Below are 26,400 nucleotides of genomic sequence, written 5' to 3'. Positions count from 1 at the left end.
GCTTGTATTTGTGCTATGTGCTGCTTCTTACACTTTCCACTTTGTTTCTTTTAAACACTAAAACAAATTCCTTGTTTGTCACTGGACTCTGACTTCATTTCAGCATCCTCGTGCAAAATAGACAAGCTGTAAATCAAAAGTGATGATTTCATAATAGTGAATCATCACAAAGATTTAACACGGGCAGTTAATTTTAGGCCAGCTAATGCTGAGGTCATCGGAGAAAAGTCATGAGTCTTTGAGGCTGAAATTCACTCATGTTGCCAACTTTAAAACATGCTTTTACAAGCATAATTCACATCTGCATTTCTTTGGATTGTGTTAAACATACACACTTAAAAACACATGTAAAATCTTTTGCCTCATCTGATTTTGATTTTTTTCCTGCCCCCCAAAAAACCCTTAAAATGCCATCCGCTCAAAACATGCATGATAAATTTCATCTGACGTGTGCTTCAGTGATCTGTTCAAACCAAATTATATGGGGGGTGAATATTTTTAAAGCCCTTGCACATACCTTGGGACAAAGCTCTCCACTCCTCTGTTGGAAAAAAAAGAAACCAAAAATCAAAAGCATCTTCTGTGAAAATGAAACAATAATCCAGACAATTGGATTATCATTACACTCATTTCACACAAACACACACACACACACACACACACACACACACACGCACACACACACACACACACACACACACACACACACACACACACACACACACACACACACACACAGTGAGCAGCATTGTGATCTAAACTAGTAGAGCCTTGGCTGGGAAAAAAACAGAGCCGGGAACAGTATTGATCTCAGCCAGAATTATAGATCACCGTGTCTGAATGAGTGATGAAGCTGTTGCAGTGTTGGTCTCACCTGACAAGCGTTAAAAAAACCCTGAACGCAGCAGAAGCATTATGCTTCACAATGAGACTCAGCCACAGTCAGATTTAATTCAGGTGCCCAGGATCTGCTGGAGATACTCTCTGTTCACTTATTAGTAGACTGAGCAAACTGTGTGATCCACAGTACTTGATTGTGGATTTAATTAAACGAAAAACTGAATAATCTTTAAGAGACATGGGAAAAATGCAACTGCCGAGAGCAGGTTCCAGAAAAATTGTTCAACTTTTTCTGTGATTTATCTTTTAGCTTCACCTCAGGAAATGATTCAGATTTTTGTGTGTGTGTGTTTTTTTTTTTGTTTCTGACATGTGAAATGAAATTTTCCAAACACCGTGACAAACGCGTCAAAAGTAAACCCTCATGCTTCATGTGTGTGTGTTTGTGTGTGTATCCCCCTCTCTGCTATTGTGCCGCTCTAAAAGGCCTGTCATGCAGCCGCCTGTTTGCTCATCTACTCATCACATCCTCAGCCCGTTTATTCCCTGAGCCTCGGCTAATATTGATGCTCTCCATGTGATGCCGCTGATGAAAAAATAAAGCACTGACAGGATGTTGGGATTTTTTTTTTCCTCACCCTGAAAGCGCTGCTGTGTCTTTCTTCTCTCCACCGTTGGAAGCGACCACTGAGGGGCAGCAGAATTACACGCCAGCACTTGATTGTTCACAAGGTCCCTGAATGCATCTTAAGAGCTCAGGTTCTATTAATCCTGCTGACATAAGAGCGACCTCGCAGGATCCAAAAAGCTGAGTGAAATGTGACATGAAAAGAAAAACACCTTCATTATACATTCAAGCAGACTCAACAGTATTTCGTTATGGGATGTCAGCAGATGCTGAAAAATACAGGAACTGCATACTTCTGAGAGAAATCGTACCTGTTTAACTTTTTCCATCTTTAGGGAAACAAACAAAAATGCAATGAAACATGAAAACAAGTAATATAACAATTCAGTTTATTTTATTTATTTTCCAGACAGACACATCAATTTCTGGACCACAGTAGAGGATGGAAACCTTTCACAGACATTTTTTTGTCAATATTATTATTTGAAAATACAAATATAAAATTAGACTTTCCACATTTGATATGTGAGAGACCCCCATCCATTATTATTATTATTTTTTCTTTTTAGTATATTTTACAACAGGGCTTAAGCAAGCCATATGATAACCTGAAAGATGCTTTCAGATGTCAGTCAAGTCTGTCTGTCTCTCGCCATAAAAAGTCGGTTAACATAAAAAAAAGGGGGCAAGTGTTAGGAATGGGCCGACGGCGGTGCGGAGAGCTCTGTGCACAAACATGGAAGCACAGCAGAGCCTCACACGGACGTCCATGCACTGTGTCTGAAGAGCTCGCAGGCTCCCCTCCAGGCCGTGCGCTCTGCTCCAAACCGGACAACACGCCGGGGGTGAACATAAGCTAATAATGAACCTGTGTGTGCATGTGTGTGTGTTTGTGTGAGGAACATCTCTATACAGCTGAGGTCTCCAGTCTAATCAATCGAGTGAAAATTGCAAGTACATATACATCTACACAGATATATATTGCAATTTTATGTATTTATTTATGAGTGAGAATGGGTGAGATGGCAATGGTTTGGACTAAAGGGGGAATCCACCCTAAAAAACAACAGTACAGTTCGACTTGTGTCATTTCTGTTGCTTAAAGAATTCAATCTGTGGACATGAAGCCGTCTTTGTATTATCCTGTAACAAGAGAGACAAACACCATAAATGATGGTTGTGTTACAGTGAGAGCCACTTTGTTGGCTGGGACACTAACTTTGTGGTCACTATGACAGTATCCAGTATCTCTTAGAGATAAGGGCACGTTGTCTGGTTTAAAACCATTAGCACCACTATGAATGAGCCTGTGTTAGAGTGTAAATGCTCAGAAATGTTCAATAAAAGTCAGTCTTATCACTTAGCCCAGTCTGATGTCTTATTTTTCATGTTCATAGCACAGATTTGAACCCTGAGCAACAAAAAGCTCACAGGTCTTTGTAGTCTGAGGGTGGGATGTCCCCGTAAAGGGATGGGAGGAATAGTTTGGCCATTGCCTAGCACTTGCCTCGAGATTCAAGTTTAAATGGATACGGTAGTACACTACAAATGTCAACACCTCTCAGGTTGACTTTTTTGTCTTTTTTGATTATTTTTTTCTTTAAACCAAGACCCCTCCCCTTCTCCCCCGAATGGTTAAGCTAGTCTAGTAAGATGTGTAACATTCATCAGCTGTAAACTGCTGTCAGTTTGAGAGAAAAGGAAAAAAATTACAGCAACAGAGCCATGCTACCTTAAAGTCCAAGCTACAGGATCACAAAACAACTCAGGTTTTTATATTTGTGTGAGGGAAAATGAGCCGTTTCAAGTTTCACTTCCTCTTTTCCCATCAAAGATGGTTAATTACAGTCTACAAGCCACAAGGCGCTGCGTTGGAGTAATGTATTTCTCCACTTGTCGCAGTTTCTGGGCCTTTACGTGAAGTTGAAAGAACAACTTGAATCATTTGAGCTCTTGGTGAGCTTCTGGTATCGATCTTTGTGTGGTTTGGGTTTAAAATTTGATAAAATAATTCAGATAAAAAATTCAATAGAGGAGCACTATTTGAATATTTTCAGGACAAACTTCCACAACATGGCTTGGTTCAATGAAATGACAGGCTGCTGCTTTGTTAAGTCTTAATAACATGTTATGAGATTTACTTTAACACTTAAAAGTGCAAATGGAGGAACCATAAAAACTAACTCTTACAATACACTGTTAGATTTTTGTTGTAAATTATTCTGTCATCTAAAGATCTATCTAGACCTAGAGCTGCTAGACCTCTCTAGATCTTGAGTTCAATGGTATTTGACTTGCTAACATTTCGACATCATCATCAGGCACTTAGCCTGTATTTATATAAAACAACATCCTGTAGATGAGCTGGATTCATTCAATGATTTGTGTCACTACAGAGCTGCCATCGCTGTGCATGTTTGTAAGAAATGTAAAAGTATAAGGAAGCGCTTATTTAGGTGAGGTAAATTCATTAAAATCTTTGTTTTGTTAAAATTAAACTAGCTCCACCTCCAGATTGGAGTTACATAACTGACTTTAAATGTTGATTACATTTTGTATTTTTGCAGTGCATGTTAATCCAGCAGGACGTCATTCAGTATGTGTTTTACATGAGGTCTGGAGGAACCTTAGGCAATAACATTCAAGTTTCAATCCAGTCTTTGATACAACTTAGAAGTAAAACACAGCCTTAGAGCACTAATCTAACTTCTTAAAGTTTTTAAGTCCTTTGCTTCAGGTTTTAAGTCTTTATAGTAATACTTTTATAATTTCAATATGATGGTCAAAAACTACTTCCCACTTAGGATTAAGATAATAACAATCTGATAAAAGTCTTGAGAGAAGGGATCAATAAATAGTGTACACTAAACTTTTTAACAGTGTACTTGCGTCTAAATTTAGAAACAGGAAATTTAAGTTCACTGTGACTGATATTTTGAGTATTACGGTAATCATTGGTATGTTTCTCAAAAAAACATGATCTTCAAAAGTCTTTGTTCCGTGGTTATAGCTTGTGTCCCTCTTAAAAAAAAAACACCCAAACAGAAAAGTTTTGCATATCTAGCATTAGCATTTAAGGTAGTATGGCACACCCCTTTTGAAACATTCAAGGGTGGGGATCCAAATAATGCCTTGTGAACAAATCCATCTTATAGCAACGCTTTCTCTATTGTTCATCCATGAGAGCTTTGGTTAGCTGAAACCATGTGAGCGTGGCAAAATCCAAAAAAAGAAAAGAAAAAAAAAAGAGTCAAACATACAGGGAATAAATTACAATGAACCTCTATCAAAATAAGAGCCTGCAAATATCTGAATAACATGATCATTTAGAGAAAGGTCTATCTTGACTGAGTCCTAAATCCACTATTCACTACGAGTATTATATTAATGAATCCTATATAACATCTACGTTGTACTTACAGGAGATAGAAAAGAGCGCGAGGGGGGAGGGGTAGATATGAGAGAAAGGAGAGGTAGAGCAAAGGGAGAACAACAAAGACCACTACACTGGTATCAAAGACAGCACTCTGTTTACAAGTTAACTGTGGTTTCTTTACACACTAATGAATCGTACATGAATGAGCAACAAAAAGAAGGAGGAATCTGAGGATGGGGAATGGAAAGAGAGAAAGCAATGGATGCACAGTACATTTTAATAGTATATTACAATTATTCATATATAAACCACAAAGTATCCATAAAACTCTGATTAAACTTGAAATCAGCAAAGAAGCATCTTTCTTTTTTTATAGTTTTGTATTTCTTATTTTTCTTTTACATTTGAACATTACAAGGGTTTTTTTTCTCTTTACTCTTTAAATTATTACTTGATCACACCTCTGTTTCATTTACTGTAGAAGAATCCAGCATATTTCTTTACCTGGTTGTTTTGAAATCAAACAAAACAAGACAGAAGGTGGGTTAAAAATGAAACAAACAAATACAGCTGCAGCAGGTAAAGTATTTTCAAAATAAAACAACCATTCATTCCACGAATGACTTAAAAATCTGGACTGCACTCTGGAGAATATCATTGTTATTACTATTATCTGAGTAAAATCATTTAGCACTCACACTGTGTAAAACCTGGTGCAGCGACAGAGAGTGAATAATTCAGTGTTGCCTCTCAACCCTGTATAAACATCCTTGGATGAGACATGGGGCTAACATAGAAAGAAATCCAAGTGTACACTGCAACATATCAGTTATATTTCCAACGCCACAAAACTTCAAAGAGTTTGTCTAATCCAGAATACATTTACCCATAAATCCTTCATACTATCCCAAAGCACAGGGCCGATTTTAAAAGCCAACATATACATGTGCAAATAGGAAAAATGGCCTGTACTTCACTACTCACAGTGCAATGATTACTCGCTTTATTAACCTTTCAGTGTTTTTTTTGTTTTCACCACGACAATAAATTAAACCTGCCCCATGATTCCACAATAGAAGTCACAAAGGCTGAGGTATGGTATCAAAATGTTTACTCTTCCTAATTCTTTCAAAAAAGAAACAAAAGAGAGAGAACGAATTCAGAGAACAAGCGTAACATTAAAAAGAGCTCCGCTCTTACAGAAGAGCTCAGGTATGACGTTTTCTAAAATCAGGAACAAGCAGAATGAATTAAACAAGAACGTACAACTAACAAGTTCCTCTCAGTATAAAAGTGTCAGGATGCACAGAGCACTGAAAAATGCCTGGTTCAAGTTCTGATCCTCACTTCTAAGTACAGTGTGCTTTGGATTAAATCATCATTTTTGTCTTCTTCTTTGAAATGATACTGATATCTTGAACAGTTAGACAAAAGAAACCCGTCAGGCTCTTTTATTTCTTTTTTTTAAAACCGCGTTGACTGAACTCTCCGTTTGTATATTTGCTGGTATGACACTTGTAAAATTATTCAGCTTCAGTATTTACAGAGCAAAAGTGTATTCTGTTCTGTCTCCGGGGTCGTCTTCCAGCAGAAAAAAAAGTAGAATAATAACTGTTTACAGCTTTTTTTTTTCTTCTATTCACACGCTATAACATGTTTTCTTTTGACACACCATCACAAAAATATGCTATTCTCTCACTGAGTTGGTTATATGCAGTGACTGGAATAATATGTACAGCTACATTTCTTTTTCTCAAGTTTGAATTCACAATGTAGTTATATGAAATTTGTTATAGCATATATATATATATTTCTAAACAACAAAAACAACACTTATAAAAAAGGACCATAAAAATATTGGAGTCCTCTTTGTATTGCCCAAAAATAGGTAATTATGGTTAACAATGAGACATCACAAGAAATAAAACAGCTACTAAGATTTATTACTTAGATACCTTCTTTAAATTTTTCTTTAAATTGTTTTTTTTTGTCTCTGATTCTCTCCACATTCAGCTTCTTTTTTTGCGGAAAGACTGATCGCTTCTCCGTTACACTAACCGATACAAAGATGAAGACATGACTTCAGAATTTCTTGGCTATGACCCCCGAACTTTAAACAAAATCCATTGACACAAATGTACTCTAAGATTAAATAAAATGACACAAAATTAAAAGTTCAACTAAAATGACTTCCTAAGAATAAATTTGAAAACAAAAAGCTAACAGAGGAAAGGAAACAGGTGAATGAAATTGACGTGAAACATCATACCAAACCAGGTCGTAAAGTTATAGGAGGTTTGGATTATAGTACAGCAGTTGTTATTTTTCTGAGATGACTAACGTTTTCTTTTCTTCTTCATGTGATTCCGACTTTCCTTCTTTTTGCCAGTGTGATGCTGTAGTGCTTGAAGTTGGAGAGCATCACCTGCACACAAAGCCAATTAGAAACTTCGTCCTGTCTTCCCTGGGCCACCAGATATACTCTGCTGGGTGACAGAAGAGAGGAAGAGAGGACGGCAGAAACATTAGAGAACAGTTGTTTTACTACAGCAAATCTCAAGAGATACATGTGGACAGAGAGTTTGGATTCTACAGACACAGTGACTACAATTACCATCAAATGCAGCAGGTGGTAACTTGCTGCAGCCATAACATCAGAGCACAAAGGTACAGTAAAAACCAGCCTGCTAGGCATTCTTAAAAGCTACAAGGTCACACCTCTTCTAAGCTCAGCGGTCATGCACGTACAGCTACTTTCTAATGCTTTTATAGATCAGTGAAAACTTTACATGAGCACAGATATGGTCAACACAGCACACATTGTTTCTACATGAAAGGCTGAAAGCACACAGAAAGCTCACAATGTAATGAATGGGTTTAAAGAACACAGAGTGAACACACAGAGTAGGGCAGCACTGTTAGCAAAAGACGTGAGTTAGAGGAACAAAATAAACATGATGAAACTGAAATATTCAGTTCTTTTAAATCATCTACCGGTTGGAAAAATGTGTTGATTTAAGGCCACTGAATTAAAAGAATAAAGTTTTATGGCAGACAATCAGTGAATTAAGATTCTGTCTTTGGAAACCAGATCTGAAGGCTCTAAATTTTAAAAAGCTGCATAAAATGTAGGATCGGAGTGAGAACCCACAGGTTCCCAACATCTAATAAAAAGGTTAATTTGAGATACAAAAATAAAAATTATTAGTAAAAAAAAAAAACAAAGACATAGAGGCAGAGCTGGTAGCATGAGTGAGCGTGCAAATTTAACTGAACTTTGTCTGGAAACAGAACATCCAAATAAGTGGATAGTGATCAATTCAGATTGGAGAACTCTTCTTTTAGTTTGTTTTGTTTACAAACTAAAGTTAAACACCCTCTCGCTAACAGGATCCCCACACCCTCCCTCACACTCACACTGTGCTACCAGCTCTGGTTCTGAGGGGCAGTGGTGAAGAAACAATCAATCATGTGATGAAGAGAGAAAGACTGATAGAAATGCACAGTAAATAAAATGCAATACCTCTGATGAGATGGCAACCGGCCACCTGTTCAATGGTATCCATTTGTAAAAGCTGTCGCAATCAACGGGCCCTAAAAGTGTACAGTTAGTGCGATTGTCAGTATGCATTTCAAGGAGAGAAAAGTGAGTACCATTTCATTTTCCAGCTAGCATTAATGTGAACTTTTTTGATTCAGTTTGATCATGTTCAGCAGCAGAGCAGGAGACTACATTATCATAAATATCAAACAGGTTATATTTGTTTTTGTCATGGAGAAACAGAGCATAAATCACTACAGGAAGCAGGACATTGTAAAAGATGTGTTACAGAACACTTTTAAATCACTTTTTAAAAAAATTACATTGACATCAACAGTTTGCAGGAAACAACAAAAAAACAGATCATATGAACAAATTCTGAACCTTGAATCGTCAAATACAGGAGCCTGGTCAGCTAAGAGAAGGACTGTTCAGGAACCACCTCAGAGCCAGTTTGACATGTGCAGTATGCAATTTCAAGTTAGGCTTTTACATTGAGAAGGACAGTTAGTGATTAGAAATGCAAGATATAATCTTTAAAAATAATAAAACCATGTTGAATACATTAATTGGAAGAGCAGGAATAACACTGAAGAAGAACTACTTTTTCCAATTTGGAGTAAACAGTTGAAGTTTACATTATAAGCTCCTGAACAAACTTGTTAATCGGTTATGAAAAACCATCAGAACCATGAAGAAAAAAAGAACGAGATTTTTCCTGTTCAGCATCAAGATTTACTTCTTTTGTGTTGTATTATTTAATGCCTAAATCATTTAATGCGTGAAACCACTGTGCTGAAGATGACAAATTCACAATGTCTGATACACAAGTCTTTAAAAATATCAGAATGAAATATTTTGTCACAAAACAGCTAGTATGCGTACACAGTACAAGCTCCTGTTTTGTCCACAGGGGGGTGCCAAAATTGACACAAACTCAAAGTTCTTCACAGAAGCTTTAAATAAGCAATGATACATGAGCAGCGACTTGCTAACGCGGGTGCAGTTCTTGGATTACATTACGAATGCATGTTAGATATACATAAAATAATAAGGTAAGATAACAGTAACTGTGTTGAACAATGTTAAATAACATGTAAAATAAAACAGCACATCAAACATAAAAATATTAAAAACATCAGTTTATAATGTATGTGATGTTTACATATCATCATCTTAGAAATTTTTAGACATTGCTGACAAAAGTCATGTAACCTGTTGAAAGTACACTTTTAAAAATGGTATGGTATGGCTTTATTTGTCATTGCACATGTTTCAGAGCAACTTTATAGAAAAAATAATAGAATTATAGAATGATTATCAATAATGATAATAATAATAATAATAATAATAATAATAATAATAATAATAATAATTATTATTATTATTATTATTATTATTATTATTATTATTATTATTATTATTATTATTATTATTATTATTATTATACCAATAATAATAAATAAAAATAATAAAAATAATATCAATTAGTTTAATAAAAAACAATTATAGTAATAAAATAACATTTTTTTTTTTAACTTAATCTAAACCCTTAGTTTCCAGATTAAAAGTTGCATTTATTTAAAGGATTGTTTGATGATGGAGGTAGACTTTATGCTCCTTATGTCATCTTACTTTAGCACATCTCCCAAGCAGTATATTTAAAGAGAGTATCCAGAAAGGTGTGTCTACAGAGCCCCGTCAAGCATTGGGCCAATGACCAGGCTGCTGTATATGACCATTAGTGTAAAATGTATTGAAAAAAAACCCACACACAATACTCAATCATGCCAACATAGGTACAGACTGATTTACTGTGAAAGCATGCAGAGAACAGGATCATAAACCTGTGTTAGTGAGCTCAGTGTGTTTTGCAGTATTGAATGCTTTTCATTATGCAGCTCAGTAATCAGGAGACTGTGAATGGAGCTGCTGCTGACAGGTCTTAAGAAATCCTTGGATTCAAACACAGCAGTGAAAAGAGAAGCACTTTCCACAGCGATTATCTGTCTTTATCACTCCAATCAGCTAATTGCACTCTAATTGTCTCGCATAAAAAAAACAGTTAAGTTCATTAGTTCTTCTTCACAGTGGCTGTTTTGATATTGGCTAAAGGGATTAATAAAATCGCTGGAGTGTGAGACCGAGCTACAAATCAGCGACTCTGAAGTCATCCGTGAGGTTGTGACATATGATGATCCTACGTGTAATCAGTTCAACAGCATCCTCAGGAAAAGAGAAAATGAATTATAAAGCACATTTTAGTTCTGAATCATTTCCTATTTTAATGTTCTGAGTAGAGAGATCATCTGGCTGAGAGCAGGATGTCGCAGGGCTGCTGCATCACCTCTCTGCTTTATTGCACTCTGTTTTATTCAGAGGGTAATTCAGAGGTGGTGATTTAGTGCCAGGTATCATAGGCACAATTTCACATTCTGTGGAGGACTCACAAAAGCTCACCTGGGTTTTACGAGTTGGTGAAAACCGTGAATTCATCACTGCTCTCTTTTAGGAATTAGCCCTTTAACACCATTTTCAATTTGAAATAACCAAAATCATGACATTTCTATCCAGAAATCTCAGGGTTTTTTTTAGAGAAAGTCCAATTTTACATTCTGCAACTCTGTGCAGAACTGTGGCTACAAACTGTTGCAGCAAAAGGAAAATAATGGAAACAAATCGCCTCATTTCCATCTGTAAACTATCTGCTGGTAAATCTGCTTTGAAAACGAGCCAGCCCGGTCTTTCATAACAAATATTTTGCTTCCTCCACTGAAACCAACAGATTATGGCAGATAGCCAGTGGACCTAAAACAATTAATAAGAGCGGCTTTGCTTAGGGAGGCAAAAAGCCAATAAAATGTGTTTTTCTGTTAAGCCCTGTTTTTTGTTTGGGTATCATAAATCAATTACAAACACTTACTGAAATTAATAAAAACTGTTTTACCCTCTCATGAGCGATTTGCACATTTGCCCCCAGTGACACCACCTCCTATAAACAACATTAAGTCTCACATCCTTGATAAGCTGTTAACAATTAGTCCCAATCATCTAATGTATTGCACTATTTCTTCTTTGGGATCGTTCACAAGGGCTGCAAAAAAGGTCACAACTTTTTCTCAAAAGCACCCCCCCAAAAAACAAACAAACAAACAAACAAAAACAAAAAAACTAACAAAACAGGCAAAACAAACCCACCCTTAATTTAAAACACCACATACAACTGACATTAATCTCTCGTGCACTTTGTGTTGGTTTTTAGGAGAAATTCAATTTAATGATGTGGGCCATAAAGTTTGGAAGGAGTGTCTTCACCCTGTATCCTGGCAATGCTCGCCTGCAGTACTAATGGGCTTGTTGTTATTCCACCTCAGTTAAGCCATGCATTAATTATCGTCTTTGAAAAAGCAGGTGTTATTTTCATATCCTGCGCTGTGTCACTCAGTTCAGTTGTGTAAAACAGTGCAAACATGACCCAACCAGCCTGGCAGGGAGACTGAGAGCTCGGCCCTCGAGCACTCGTAAGGGGCCATAAAACTCAGATGTTACATTTTTGGTTTAATTATTCCAGAAGGTCCAAGGTGGGTGAAAACACAAGCTAAGTAAACAAGAAGCTGATTGTGGCTTTTTAGGGGGAGCTTTTGTTTACGAAGTCAAAAACAACAGACAGAATAGCAGCACCATTAGCTAAAATGAACAGACAGTAACATGTAGTCCCTTTTTTTTAATCTTATGTATTTTTTTTCCCTAAGTTTTAATTGATTTTTCTTTCTATTTTTACTATTTTTAAATCAATTCGGTTTTACTTAAGGTCATTATTTAAATTTGAATTTTATTTATTTGTTGGGGACGATGCAGTTTGACATAGTTTCATAACAAAGCATGAATCTGATGAACTGCACAGAGTGTTTACAGCAGCTGCTAGATTCTTAAAATGGCGCTCCATCCTCAGTTTAAGGCTCCTGAAATGACACTAATATAAATGCTTCTGGATATCCCACAAAAGCAAAAAAACAACAACAACAACAACAAAAAAAACACATAACGACAAAGTTGATCATTTCTGACATAATATTTAATGCCTTTAATCAATTCTGACTGTGTGAGTTGTCAGACAAAATAAACGACTTTATACTGAAAAAATAGCCTTTGGTTACAACTAGCGAAGCAAAGTTAACGCAAAGGAAAGTCTTTTCCTTTTCAATATGGCGTACACATGGACTAAAAAAGTTAGTGCAAAGGTACAGGACAAAATTAGCAAGGATGACATGCATTACTTTGACCATAGGGGGCGCTAAAACATTTTTTTTTTTATCTGAAACACTTTCAACCAATTTTACTCTTAAGGGGGATCATAACTGTATTGGAGTTTTGGATGTCATCTATGACTGTTTCTCAAATCCCGTACTGCTGTGAATACTCGTAAATGAAGTGCACTGCGTACACTCTACACGGACTACAACAATGCACAAAACCTTACAGGGTAGAGTTCCAAATCAAGCACCGCGGCTTCACGCTAACCAGAAATTATGAGTGAATTTCACAGCTGTTCACAGGTGTTATTTTGATTTACATTTTTTGATTTGTTCCCACCCTTCTTCAGTCATTGAGAGTGAGAAGTGTCCACCGTTCCACATTCAACTTTTTGTTGTTTTGAATGCGCCAGCTGGGAAATCAAAGTGCTCTGTGTTTTTCCATACCAACAGTGTGGACATACTTATGCACTCAAAATAGTACATGAAAGTGCAGAACTATGCAGTCACACAGCCTATGTCTGTAATTATACGGCTAGTTTAGTAGATTATCTATTAAAATGAGCTATTTTAAGTGGTTGTGCACAGATACAAGCTTGCAAAATATTTTGTGATATGTAATAAACCAGTTATAACCAAATATTGATATGAACCTTATGACCACTAAATCAGCTAACACTCTATTTAAGCTCAGTTAAAAGTTATATACTTTATCAGCCCTTAAGATGATCGCTCTAAAGCTTTTATGTTATCTTACAACGTAACCTATTTCATATATCATTTCCTGCTTTACTTTATAGCCTTGCTGTCCTCTCAGGCTGTGGTTTCCTTGGCAGTAAAAACAGGGTTGAGGCCTTCCAAGCATTTTGTAGTGGCAAAGCCACACACAGGCCAGGGCACACATCCACAGGTAGTAAACATGGTTTAGCATTACACTTATGAGTGGACATGGCAACCTGCGACAGCACCTGGCTGAGCGAATATACACCTGGACAAGGACGCTGTGTGAGACAAAACCTGCTTGGAAGCTTTTGTCCCGGTGATGAGCAAGCTCAAGCGCTGGGACAGATGGGTTTCTAAAAATAAAAGAAATTTGTTCTGGGAAGGTGACACGGAGTCTGAAGTGAGGTGATCTGTGCTTTAGCTAAGGGGAATAAACATTTGCATTTAACACAGATAACTTTGAGGGCTCGGACAGGCTTTACTCTGATGTACAAAATGCTTATGGGACCTCTGAACTCAATGACAGTGGAGAAATTGTCCTAGCTCTCAGACTGTAATGAATGGTGGCTTTGTGCTTGTGTGGATTCAGCAGATCTGCTTAAAGCCAAGTGCTGCTTATTTCGGTCAGTTAAGTGGAAGAATATGATGTTTATAATCAGTGAGCTCTGTTCTAATTATAAAAATACAAGTATTTATTTATTTGTCTGGAAGTCCCAATAATACACAGCGTGCAATGGCTTAGTGTCTCATTCTGGTGATGCTATTCTGACATAGAAGAGGCAGCAGAGCACAACATGCGAAAGAGAGTCTGCATCTGGGTACTCACTGTGATGCTGGGGCCAAACCCAGAGCCGGGCTGGGGGCTAGCAGCACTGATGTAGTTTCCCACGGCTGAATCCTGGCTGCTTGGTCCGTACAGGTCAGCCACAGGCCCTGGACTGTTAGCACCAGGGAAACCTCCGGGCCTTGATGGGTTGGTGCCTGCATGCAAACACAGTGGAAAGCACAGCAGATCAAACACACCCGACAAGCCTCAGAGTCGCTCTTACTCTAGCTCTGGGATAAATTAAAGAACACATCACTGGATTCATGTGTTTGTCTCAATGCACAACTTTTACATGTTACGGATAATGCTTTAAAACAAAATTTCCAAAGTGGACTTTGGTCGAACATGGTTTTACAAAGACAAAATCAGGGTTGAATCCAGTATGATATTCTAAATATAAACTACATGCTGTGTTTTATGCATAGGAGTAACATTCAGTTTGTAGAATCATGCACAACACAAAACAAGCACACTGCTTGAAAAGACTTCCACCATGCTAATAAACTAGTAAGGTTGCAGTGTAGATGTTGCCATGCACAATGTGAAGGAGTACTTGAAAAACAACATTGGTTGTAGAGTAAGTAGAGTAACATGGGGTTATTTCTTTGACTTCATTTGAGCATTTTGAACCCAGACTTTTATGCTTTCCTTTACAACCACGATTCATAGAAGCCGGCTAGAACCTACTAAAAATACTCCCCGCACTTTCAGCTGTGTGTCTCAGCTTTGCAGTCTGCTGATGTAACTTGCGGCATAAAACAAAGTAGGTATGAGAGACAAGAGAGGAAGAGGCATGAGGGGGAAATATAAAGGCTTGACCCGGCTTCTTCTGCAGGTCTGAGCTCAAGGGGGGATAAAAAAGAAATACTGTACATGACTTACCACCTTTGCCCTGTGAGTAAGAGCAACTCAGACTAATAAAATGTCTTTTTAAAATCCAGATGCCTACTAAAGGCCAACAACACTGGCAATGCAGGGAAAAAAAACAGGCAAGGAGAAAGAAAAACGCCGTGATCCCTTAACAGCAATCTCCTCTGCTGTCAGCTTCACATAACCCTCTGTCTCACCCTTATTCAAAGACGAGTCTGGAGGAAAAAATGCATAAAAAGGAAAGTCTTCTAAGCATGCAAAACATTCCGTATTGCATGTGTACAAGAAAGCCCTTACAGCAAAGAAACAGAGTAACTGGAATAAAATGAATGTTTTGATGCAGATAAAGAGGGTATACGAACCATATCAATGTCCCAGTGTTTAACACATCGCTATCAGAGCTTTATCAGACAGGTTGGGTCAAAGAGAAGCACCTGAAACACTCTGTATCCATGTATAGCACTCTAGAAAAATTAAGCCATCTCACTAAACACACATCTAGTGGAGTTGACACTCTGTTTAAGTGTAAGGACTTTAAACATTGTGCAGCTATTGCTCTTATCTTGCCTGCACAGCCCCCACTAGGCCGGCTTATTATATAATTAAGGATTTTTTTCAGTTGAAATGGCAATCCTCATTTCCTATGACTGGTGATTTTTATTAGAGAGTGCCTCCCCCCGACACACACATACATGCACACACACACACACACACACACGCACACACTCAACATCTCCATGTGAAGCTTATTTTTCATTGAAATGAGGGGGGTGCTCTGGCTCTGGATTTAGCTTTTGGTGCAAAACAAGCAATGTGGGTCAGATTGTTCTTTTTTTCATAAAAAGAGCAAACTGTGACACAGACTAAAGTGATGTTATTTATTTTGTTTTTGTTTTTTAATAAGTAGTGAAAGCGCTGAGTCTTTCTTATGCATCAGTATCTAGTTCTCCAAAGTAATAAAAAAAAAAAAAAAAACAACTGGAGAGAAAACTGTTGGATGCTTGTAGTGACTTTAGTCTGACGTATTTTGAAAAGAAAATGGGAAGCCCTGAAAAAATGAATGTCTAAATCATAACTTCAAACAGCACACAATGTGTTTTGTTGTCTGTCACCGTCTGCCAGTTTGTTTACTTTACTTAGATTTAGTACCCAAGTACAGACAGTACACAAATAAAGCATTTATAAATGTGATTTGCCATAAAACTCTAGATGCTTAGATCCTAATCTTTCTTTCAGGCAAGGAATCTGTGAGCCATCCTCGCCACTTTGTGAGGAGCAAATATGACATCATAAATGACTTATGGGTAATCTCTGCAGGTATCTGTCATTAACAAGTAGGACCTACTGTACACACTTACACACACACGCACACATGCTCACACACACACTTTTATACTTCCTAACCCAATCCTCCACTTTAATTCTTATCTCTTCAAAGCAAACGTCCAAATTAGCGGCAGAACTGTGATTCTTCTCACCACAATGTGATTTTCATACCATTAGGGTCGAGGCCGGCTAAAAATACAAAATCTATTTTACAGATAACAAGCACATAAATTGTGTTATGATGTAATCAAGCTCTGTTGACTCTCTCTGGATTTGAATGTGTCCTCTCAGGTGGGAAAAGAGCCTGCTCTGTACCAAGCAGGAAAGAACACAACAAATGAATCAACCTCAGGAAAACAAAACTATGCTGCTAAAATCACACTCGATGCTTTCTTCTCCTCTTCTAACTGAGCCGTGCAATACTCTGACCTGAGCTTTAAAATTAACACGAACAAAAGCATTGATGAGTGTATCTGCAGTTACATAAAGTAGAAGTTAACTCTCCTCTGCTGAGCAAACATGTAAGAATAAAAACACTTTGCAAAAGTTAACAGATGCATAGATCTGGAGGAGGTCAAGTGTTTGTTGAACTGTGCATGTAGTGCTACCAAAGTTACAAAAGTGCTGCAACACAGGCGCAAAAACAAAACTGAACTCTTTACAACTGCAGAAAATCACATCTGTGCAGCTGTTCCTACGCAACCTGTTCTCTCTGCTGAAGTCAGTCTGTAGAAAATGCCAACATCTGCCTGAGGCAGCTGGCCAACACTTGAACCATCGGGGGGAGAGTTGGCCCCACACTTACACAATTACTTTATTGGTCCAAAAGGGTTAGAGGACAGCCCCCTCTGTTTTCAGTGTGTCTAGCTGTTGCTATTGAAATGGAGGTGGAGACACAGGAGGTAAGGCACAAGATTGAAGGCTATGGCAGATTTCAAACCCAGCAGGGGGGCAGTGAGCCTCGAGAGGCAGAGAACCCAACTGCTGTGTGTAGGTCAGTGCTGACACTGGCACATCTCCCAAGGCGCACCATGGCGAGACACTGACTTAGACGTCCTGTATTCAGCTAGAGTGGGTCAACACTGGTGGTATGTCATGTGTATCAGTCAGAAAAATATATTTTAAATTCTTAAAATAAACTTTTGAACAATAATGTCAGCCCTTTCAAAAAAGCATTAGTTTCTCGTATTTTTTCATTTACAGCGTGAAGGTGTTAAATAATTGTTAAATTTCATTGTGCGGTACATTTAACTTCTTATCAGAAACCCTCCCCTGGTTCATGAAAGTTATTTTTACATAAGAAAGATGAGGGAAGACATGAGAATGTTCTAGTCTTTTAAAAGACCATATTATATAAAAATGTTGTCTTTTAAGTGTCTGCCCCATGTTCAGCATTTTCCAGTTAGAATTTCACACATTACTAATAAGATCAATCATTCTTACACTTACAATAAGAAAAGAGCTCAACTAACGAAAATGACTCTTACTCCCACACCACACGTGTTCTCTTGCTGCTCAAAAATTCACATCAACTTCAGCCCCGTTAGAGAGGCCAGTGTGCTCTCCAACATCATCAGTAGTTATTCAGTTCACATGCAAATGAAGGATTACATTCTGTGTGTGTGTGTGTGTGTGTGTGTGTGTGTGTTTGTGCATGTGTGTGTGTGTCAGCCCCTTAAGTGCAAGCAAGGGCTAGAACATAACTTCACAAAGAAACAGAAAAATCTAAATTGAAAATTGAAAAAAGAAGGACGGACATGCAATGCTGTTTTTTGTCAGCAAGACTTTTTTTTAGGTATTTTACAGGGGATTTTTTTTCTGAACAAAAATGAATAAAAAAATAAAAGAATAAAAAAATAACAGAGATTAGATCATCTGCATGAAATAATGTCATGAATCAAACTAAAAACTTCAAAACGTGGATGAAATAGATGCGCATATACAAACCTGGGTTCTTAAATTGATCCGGGCTGTGTAGGTGCTGGAGGGGGGAGTTGCAGGCGGAGGTGGCATGCTCACTGTGCAGCATCTGAGCCGCTTGGGGCCCCAGGGAGCCATAGTCAGCAAAGGAGCAGGGCCCCCCCCTCTGGTCACTGGGCGCAGAGTAAAACCCATAATCGGGGAGGCCTGGGAGATACAGTATAGGGTTGGGAGGGGGAGGGGAGGGGACTCCATCATTGTGGTAATCAACTTTTTCATTGTCAAAATCAAAAGTCCAGATTTTGCAGCATAGCTTGGTTGTGAGAGTCACCATTTGAAAGATACAACAGTGCATCTGTCTGCTTGAACTGGCCCTTCCTGTCCTCCCTCCCCAGCAGCTGCAGCCATGACGCCAGGCCCCCTTCACATCCTTGTATCATATGCTATGCTCTGAATACACATTATCCTTCTCTGAAAAAATTAGCTTGACATTTTGTCATGGCAGCCATCGTCCTCTGACATCATGCTGAGGGTTGAAAGTGAAAATTCTCTGACAGTATCTTTATGTTGTGTCATTGTGATGGATAAACTTCGGGAATCAAACATCTTTATCACTCCAATACATCTGATTTTATTGATCAGCAGTAAGAGAAAATCTTGTTAGATTTAACATTTGAAGCTCACTCATCTTATTTAGTAACACATTGGTAACTAAGAAGAAAACATGTAACACAAATTTCTGCCATTTCCCAGCTAGTTTTACTGTTAGCCAAGAAAAAGCTGTATGCTAACATTTTAGATTATGTTTCATTACAAGAGTAGAAAAGGCAAAAGAAATAGATTCATGTTACTGTCATGACATTATGTGATATCATACAATAAGATAACTGTTATACTTGGGACAAAGATGTCGAAGAGGAATAGTGCTAATGCTAGCTTTGGTTTAAAAGAAGCTAAAATGTTTAGAATTCACAAATTCAGGACGGCCTGTCAATTTACCAGTGTATTTTTCAAGTCATTCAGAGACAATGTTGTAATTTTTTTTACCTCCAAGCTAACTCAAAATAGCTCAGAAGAGAATAAAAGCTTAAAATTGATTGCTATTTGACAGTAGTTAATGTCCTAGCAAACATCTATCTAGAGCCTCCTGCATTAAAAATTTGTCTTTTTCAAAATTATTGGAAGTACTTAACCAATAACTTTACAGTTAGCCACTTCATTGTTGAGTTAAAAAAATACTTTAACATGCCGTAACACATAAAAGAAAAGGAAAAAATGTAATATTTGCAAGTAACTGGTTTAAAGCTAGCATTAGCCTCTTGTATTGAAAGTTGATAAACATGAGTGCTCACGGATACAAGATTGTCTCAGCCTCTCCTACCATCTCTATCTTTTAAATTCATGCAGGCGTTCACCAACTTCCCAGGTCTCTCTAATGTTTTTTTAAGAAATGGGGTGTCCTAACTCTAGCTGTTGTTTAACAGGGGCTAAGTATCACAGATAACTGGAAACAAAGGATGTCTCCTGTTGATTTTCAGTGCTTTTTGTCTCCTCAGATACTGATCAGTCTAGAAGATATAAAATGAAAGTAATTCCCATACGGTAGTATGACAACAATACATGGCTTTAGTGCCCCCCTCAGCCTAACGTCAGAGTAAAACCACTGCCGTGTGGAAAGAGTCAATTAAAATGAGAAAGAAAATGCCTCCTTATTTCTTTTTTATTTAGGCAGACCATTAGCAATAAATATAAAAAAGACAATCAGGCTACAGCTTTGATATTTTGGCTTCTGTACCATTAACCTGTGTCCTTGTGTTTCTTTAGTCATTAATGAGTGAGATAAAACTGCAGAATCATTAAACACAGCTCAATACATTTCTCATTTCAAACCAGTCCTTGTTGACATACCTGCAGGAAGCTTTTGTCATTTAAATGAAAAGTAAACAGAAAGTGCACTGATCAATAATTAATTTAAAGCCTCTTTTTTGACCAAAAGCAACAGATGATAAGGTTTTCCTTTGAGTGGGATACAGAGACATTTATGTTTATTGATGACAGGCGTTCAGAAGTGCACTAAGTATTCAAAGCACGTCTCAGATTGGCCTCTTCCAATGATTCTCTCTTTGACACAGATGGCGGATTATCAACAGTTTAGAAAATGTCTTTCAGCAATAAGTCGTGCTGACATTTATTGCTTGTCCTCTTAATCTGAGACAAGCTGCTCATATAAAGGGTGCAATTAAAAGAAACGAGTCCTTCTCACACCTCTTTGATAACAGAGTTAATCTACTCAGGAGCGACTCAGATTGGTGACACTGGCTTTTCCATGCTGGGTTTCCCCTGCTGTGTGTTTGTTTTTTTATTTGGGTCCTGGAGCGAACAGCCATTCAAAGCCACTTCACCTCTACCCATTCAGAGGGAGACAGTCCACTTCTGCCAAATGGAATATAAGCACCAGCCATGTTTCTCTTCGCCAATGCTTTTTAGCACTCTGATCTCACCACTTGTGGGCTGTCTGCCCACTCATCAAATTATAGGCTCCAAATACGGCAAGCTTCCCACGTACGTCACATAAAGCCTGACACACTGAACAAAGCTCAAGAACCAATCATTCCATTTCTAGACTTAGACAAATGTCAGCCAAAATTGATTGGCCTTGCTAATGAGGAAAACCCGATCAATGGAATAATTATAACAGAGAAAAAACATTTGACAAACCATGTTATTGAGAATTCATAGAAAAGACGCTATTCTAAATATGTCAGCAGCTCAGAGACTGTAATAGACGTGATTTTCTATCGTAAAATAATTGCACCATTCAATACCAATGAACATTTTGTTAGGCACATTTACTTTGAATTATCACACAATTTACAACATGCAACAAAAACAAGAGACATTTACTAAAAGTGAAGCTGCTGCATCTTGAAGGGGTTGGATAGCATGTCTTTTAGTCATGGTAAAAGTACATGTTCATTACTGTCAAAGTTTTGTCAGCTGCAGGTTATTTAAGGGAGCTTTGCCTCCATATCAGATAGTCTCAAAGCTATTTTCTCACCCCTTTATGTTATAAACCTCATAGCTGCAAGGATCAATTGATCTGCTATAAAGCTGGCTTACCCTTAATGTCAACATTTAACACCTGACTGGTTTTGTCAATTAACAATTTCAATTTATTTTAATCTTCCTAGACAAAACTGTCTCCAACAATGCTTACAAATAAATGAATAAATAAATAAATAAAGGCAGCATTTACTCTGTGATTGGAAAACAAGAACAAAATGTGCAACAATTCTGCAGATATTTACTTTCTGGAAAACAATCCCAATATGGAATAGTGCTCCACTAAAATGTATAAACAGGCCAATTACATTTTGTGAGGGATCTTTTTAAAAGTGGGAATACGGGGAGTTGCCCTGGTACTGCTTCAACTACAAGACAGCTGACCAAACCGTTTGAATGATCAGTCCTCAATTCAAAACTTCAAATGCAGGATTCAAATCAGGCCAAGTCCACGTAATGAATGCATAGCTTCATGAAGAGAAGCATCCAAGTAAATGACCAATCCTAGAGGACAATGAACGACACGCTGAAGTCATTCACCCACTACATCTATCAACTAGCACCAATCCAGCAGCTCTCAGACCAACTAGTGAAATAAATCAGTGAATATTTCCACTACTCTTATAAAGTCAAATCATGTTTTAGATTTAGCTCAGGTAAAACAAAATAAACTTTTAGTTAGTTGAAATTTTCTGCTACTCAGAAGTTTTTCAGACATTGGACGGCGTGTGTCCCTGTCCTGGCTCTGTTTCCTGAATGGCAGCAGCTGGACACTGACTCAGACACACACAAACACTCAGGTACTCACTCTCAGAGCCATATATTTTCATCAGTGCCTATCTGATCAGTTATGCAGGATGAGACTGGGCAGAGTGTGCCCACAGCTGCATCAGTATCACCGATCATATCACTGCGCCTCAGACCTCCCCACTATTAATATTCACACAATCTATCCAGAACAATGGGCCTTTTTTGGACTCCTTTTTTTTCACTGGCCACTAATTGGATGTAATTACTCATCTACAAAACAAATGAGCGTGCTGAGGTTGCCTTGGAGACTAGATCAGGGGACCCAGCAGTGCGAATCGTTTGCAGGGCTTCATTTATACTGGTAATTATCTCCCCTACCCCCACCCTCCTTCCCTTTCTGCCCTCTGTGACCAAAGCTGGCTGCAGGGCGGCGGAGAGGGGAGTGTCTCATAGTCATCTGTTACTGACATCATCGGGGTGGCGCTCTTTAAGTGGATAAATGCCCTGCTCTCGGTCCCACTTTGCCAGGTGACTGCCTTTAAAGAGGAATCACAAACCCTGAAAGCACTGCGGCTTTTTTTTTTTTCGTGCACATGTTGGAAAATAAAGCTAATCACTCTGATGATAAAAGATAGCATCACGCTGTCTGGCCTGATGAGACTTCAGGACAAGAAAAGTATTACTTTAGTTTTACCTGTTGTCTGCACAAAGTTTATGATAACACAACGTGGATATAAACTCACTACTACACTAACTCCACAACTTATTTTGTGTTGATGCTGTTATCTGAAATGTACCTGTTGATTCTGCTGTCAACTGTGCAGCGTCACCAATTTTCAGGTCTGAAAAATAATTCTTCATGCAGTCACTCTTCCCTTTCTCCTCGCCACCAGTGAGATTCCTCGATGGCCATCAAACCACATCGCTCTACAGAAGACGTCAATAAACCTGACATGCTGCTCCTCAAATTAGCTTTGAATTTTAGAGCTACCATAATTAGCTTTTCCATTTTCAGCAATGTCATTTAAAAATAGCGTGAAAGAAACTAACAGCTCTTTTGCTGTCTGGCCTTGCTTTCACTTTCCATTTGAAATAATCTTTTCTGAATGAATGGCTGAGTAATTAACAGCACTAGACACCCTTTTCTCAGAGCACAGACATTTCATAAATAATACATATTTAATGTCTTGTCATTTTGTGTTCAGAGGAGCTTGGCTAATTAATTTTAACAGATGATTTCTTTTTGCATTTACTCACCCATACTCAGGCCTCTGTTTTTGGTTTTTCACGTTTCATTTTTATGCCTTCTTTTCCCTTTTCCTGCTGCTCTTCTCGGTAATGGACAAACTCAACAGAAATGATGAGGGAATTTAAACGGTGAATGCACAGCAGTGTAGTAAATCCGTAGCCACTCATTTGGCCGTAATGCAGATTTGAACCTGTCTGGGGTCTGGTCTGGTCTAGCTGAGAAAGGCCACTTGGTTAACTGCAGTCAGCACAGATTATCTTGTCTTCAGCAGGCTCAGAACTGACAGCCCTGGCCTTTTGGCTGAACACGGTTTTTCATACATGTCTGGTCATACTTGTGTGGTTTTAAGAAAACTAAGACTCACAATGACTACAATCTGAGTGCTGCTGGCTGCATCCAAGTCATTGTGATCCAGAGGAAAGAAAAGCAGAGGGACTGTTTTATGTAGCAACAGTGCCTTTGAAGATAACTGTTTTATTCTTGTTGGCAAAAAAAATGGGAAAGATTAATCCTCATTCATTCACACATCTCATGTTAAAATCAATCTGCAGAAAGGCACATTTTACTTCTGCTTCTTGACACAGTGGCAACAACTGAAGTTCCTTTTTAGCATCTGTAAAAGATAGTGAGGGATGTCTTTAATACTCCTTTTACCTTCTTTGGAGAATGTCAGACTCTAGATTTGTGGTGAATGGCTGACCAGTCAAAGAAAATAAGGAGAGGGGAGTAAAACCGCACAGAAACAGCAAGGGAGGTCAAACGCAGTATGTGCTTTGGCAGTGTTGAACAACTGCACAAAGAAAAGCAAAATGTCAAAAGACTTTAAACTGATGGAGCAGAAGACTTAAATCTGGTGCTTTAGTCATTTCATACATCAACTGTAAATACATCGGGTAAATCAACTGTTATCAATCAATCTTAAAATAAATCTATCATCAGGTTGATTAAACCTGTTGTTGGTAGCTTTGTGATGAGTGGTATAATGCACAGTGAGCAGGAAGACTGGGGTCTTGCTCACCCTTTCATTAGTGCATTTTGCATACCCACCTGCTCACCATACATCATACATACAGAATAGTAGATCGCCAAATTTTGTCTTTTCTTACATATTTTAACTTCCAGATACTATTATTAAAACAAACTGTACAAATAGTCACAGTACCATGTGAATTATATCCGCCTAAATCTGTGTGTAATTGTGAGTGTGAGCTTAAAGTCCCTTTAAACATGTGTTTGTAATTTCCCTTCAAAACAGATGCACAATGCAAATATAAGAGGAAATTCTATCTTGACTACAAAAGATTATATCCCAGACAAAGTACTCCAATTAAGTCTTCATGAAGTTTTCCTCACAGAGTGTGTTACGTGTGCAGCCCCTGGAGGGCAGAGTGGTGATGTCCCTGAAGGCCTGTGCCTGTAACCTCAGAGCATCTGCTACCCACAGCTGTGAGAGCCGCGGCTACGTGGTGGAGCCGCAAAGGGACACTTTGCCCTCCCCAATGTGTCACATCTTTCCCTGGGCCTTAAACAAAAACCCAAGCAGGATGAGCTTGGCATGCCTGCTTGTGTTATTTTGCACCGAGTGCGTGTAAAGCGCCTCTGGCCTCAGAGCAGAGCTCTGCTGATTAGCATCTGGGACAAATGGACACACGAAACAGCCAGATTGATTGAGACCAGAGCACACAGCCAATCCTGGTCTCAGACACAGATGAAGATATGGAAGAGTGTTGAGCACAAATTATCGTTGAGTTAAATCTGGATAAATTGGTCACATGAGTTTAATATGATGCACTGGTGAAAAAGGGGCCTGGAGGACTGAGATATGGGAAAAACTCTGAGAGAAAACTCACTGAGAGGAGGAACGGGTTCTGTTCCAATCAGACTGGCTGGGACCCCCTCTTCAAATCATATCAAAGTCCAAAATCTGCACAACATTGACCACAGCCGACCCTCTTTCAGTTTCAAACGCCTGAGTCAAGTCTGACATACTGTACATAACAAGTAGCCAGACCTCTAAAGGCAGCTGAATGGGTCTTTGTGTACTCTGCAGGTAAAGCTGAGATCTGAGACTGACATTTGAGGCTCCCAGAAAGCTCAGAGGGATTCAGGAAAACACTCAAGCAGAGTAGACTGGGACCTGTGAAGTTCCCTGGACTGTCAGAACCATCTGCATCCACTGCATTTTCTATTTTCTATCTGACAATGCTATAGCACAGGAGATTTCACCTGAGTCTACTTCAAAGTGGAGAAAACTGTAATATAAGGAGTTGTCCTGAACAAATGGGTAAATTTGGTGACATTTTCAATAATTTTTACAAAGTTAACGGCTGAAAAATGATATACATGATTTATTTTTAATAGGCAAGTAAATGCTACCACAAATATTGAATATTAGCATTCAGTTAATGGATTAACTATATGTCCAAGTCAGTTTAAGAGGCAACTGTGGCTTATTTATGCAGATTCATCCTTCACATCAACAGCAGAGGAGGATAAAACTTGTCCAAAAAGCCGCCCAGGTTCTGGTGCATGCATTAGTCATCTCCAAATTAGCAATTTTCCCCTCCCTGCTTTACTTTGCAGATGTTCAAGCCCTCTAATGGATATAACTTTCTGCCCTTTGCATCCCCCTGTGCCCCCCTGCAGTGGTGCAAATCAGTTTAAAGTTTGTGATACCAGTTTGGGCCAGCACCTCTATTCCTCTAGGCGATGATAAACTGTGAAGTAGCCAGATCTCTCTGATCTGCTTCTTGCCGGGAGCCAAAGTCTCTCAAACGTCCTCACAAACAAGAAGGCTAGTCCTTGTTCTCGCTCTTTTGTAGTGGAACAAGCTCCTGGTAGAGATCAGGGCAGAAAAAAACACCTCTCCATCATAGAGTACAGACTGAGGAACAACCTCTTCAAAGAGCGCCTGGACTCCAACTGCCTTGGATTCAACTTTGGCTAAATAAAACATGGAGCCTTCACTGAGAACAACTCGGTGTTATGTTTTCTAACTGAGGTAACTGGGACTTTTTGAAAGCTGTCTTCTGAGA

General features: G+C 38.4%; 1 protein-coding gene across 12 annotated transcripts in view; it reads right to left on the bottom strand.

Moving 5' to 3' along the window:
• Positions 1-1,886: 1,886 nt before the first annotated feature.
• Positions 1,887-26,400, bottom strand: part of LOC141791451 (RNA-binding protein Musashi homolog 2) — a 311,762-nt gene continuing 287,248 nt past the window's right edge. For 3 of the 12 annotated variants that reach the window (XM_074671943.1, XM_074671947.1, XM_074671949.1), the window contains 3 exons: positions 18,331-18,510; positions 14,188-14,342; positions 1,887-7,330 (listed from right to left, as the gene is read on the bottom strand). In XM_074671943.1, the coding sequence (XP_074528044.1) occupies positions 7,286-7,330; positions 14,188-14,342; positions 18,331-18,510 (380 nt within the window). In that variant the 3' untranslated portion in view covers positions 1,887-7,285. Of the gene's footprint in view, positions 7,331-8,367; positions 8,439-14,187; positions 14,343-18,330; positions 18,511-26,400 lie in introns of all 12 variants that reach the window. The other 9 variants (XM_074671950.1, XM_074671952.1, XM_074671954.1 and 6 more) reach the window with 5 other exon arrangements.

The sequence above is a fragment of the Halichoeres trimaculatus genome, unplaced genomic scaffold (genome assembly GCF_033239565.1).
Source record: "Halichoeres trimaculatus isolate MK-OKI-2021-1 unplaced genomic scaffold, fHalTri1.1 fHalTri1_scaffold_6, whole genome shotgun sequence".
NCBI classification, from domain to species: Eukaryota; Metazoa; Chordata; class Actinopteri; order Labriformes; family Labridae; genus Halichoeres; species Halichoeres trimaculatus.
Note: the sequence above shows the minus strand (reverse complement) of the source record. Positions and strands in the feature narration are given on the sequence as shown.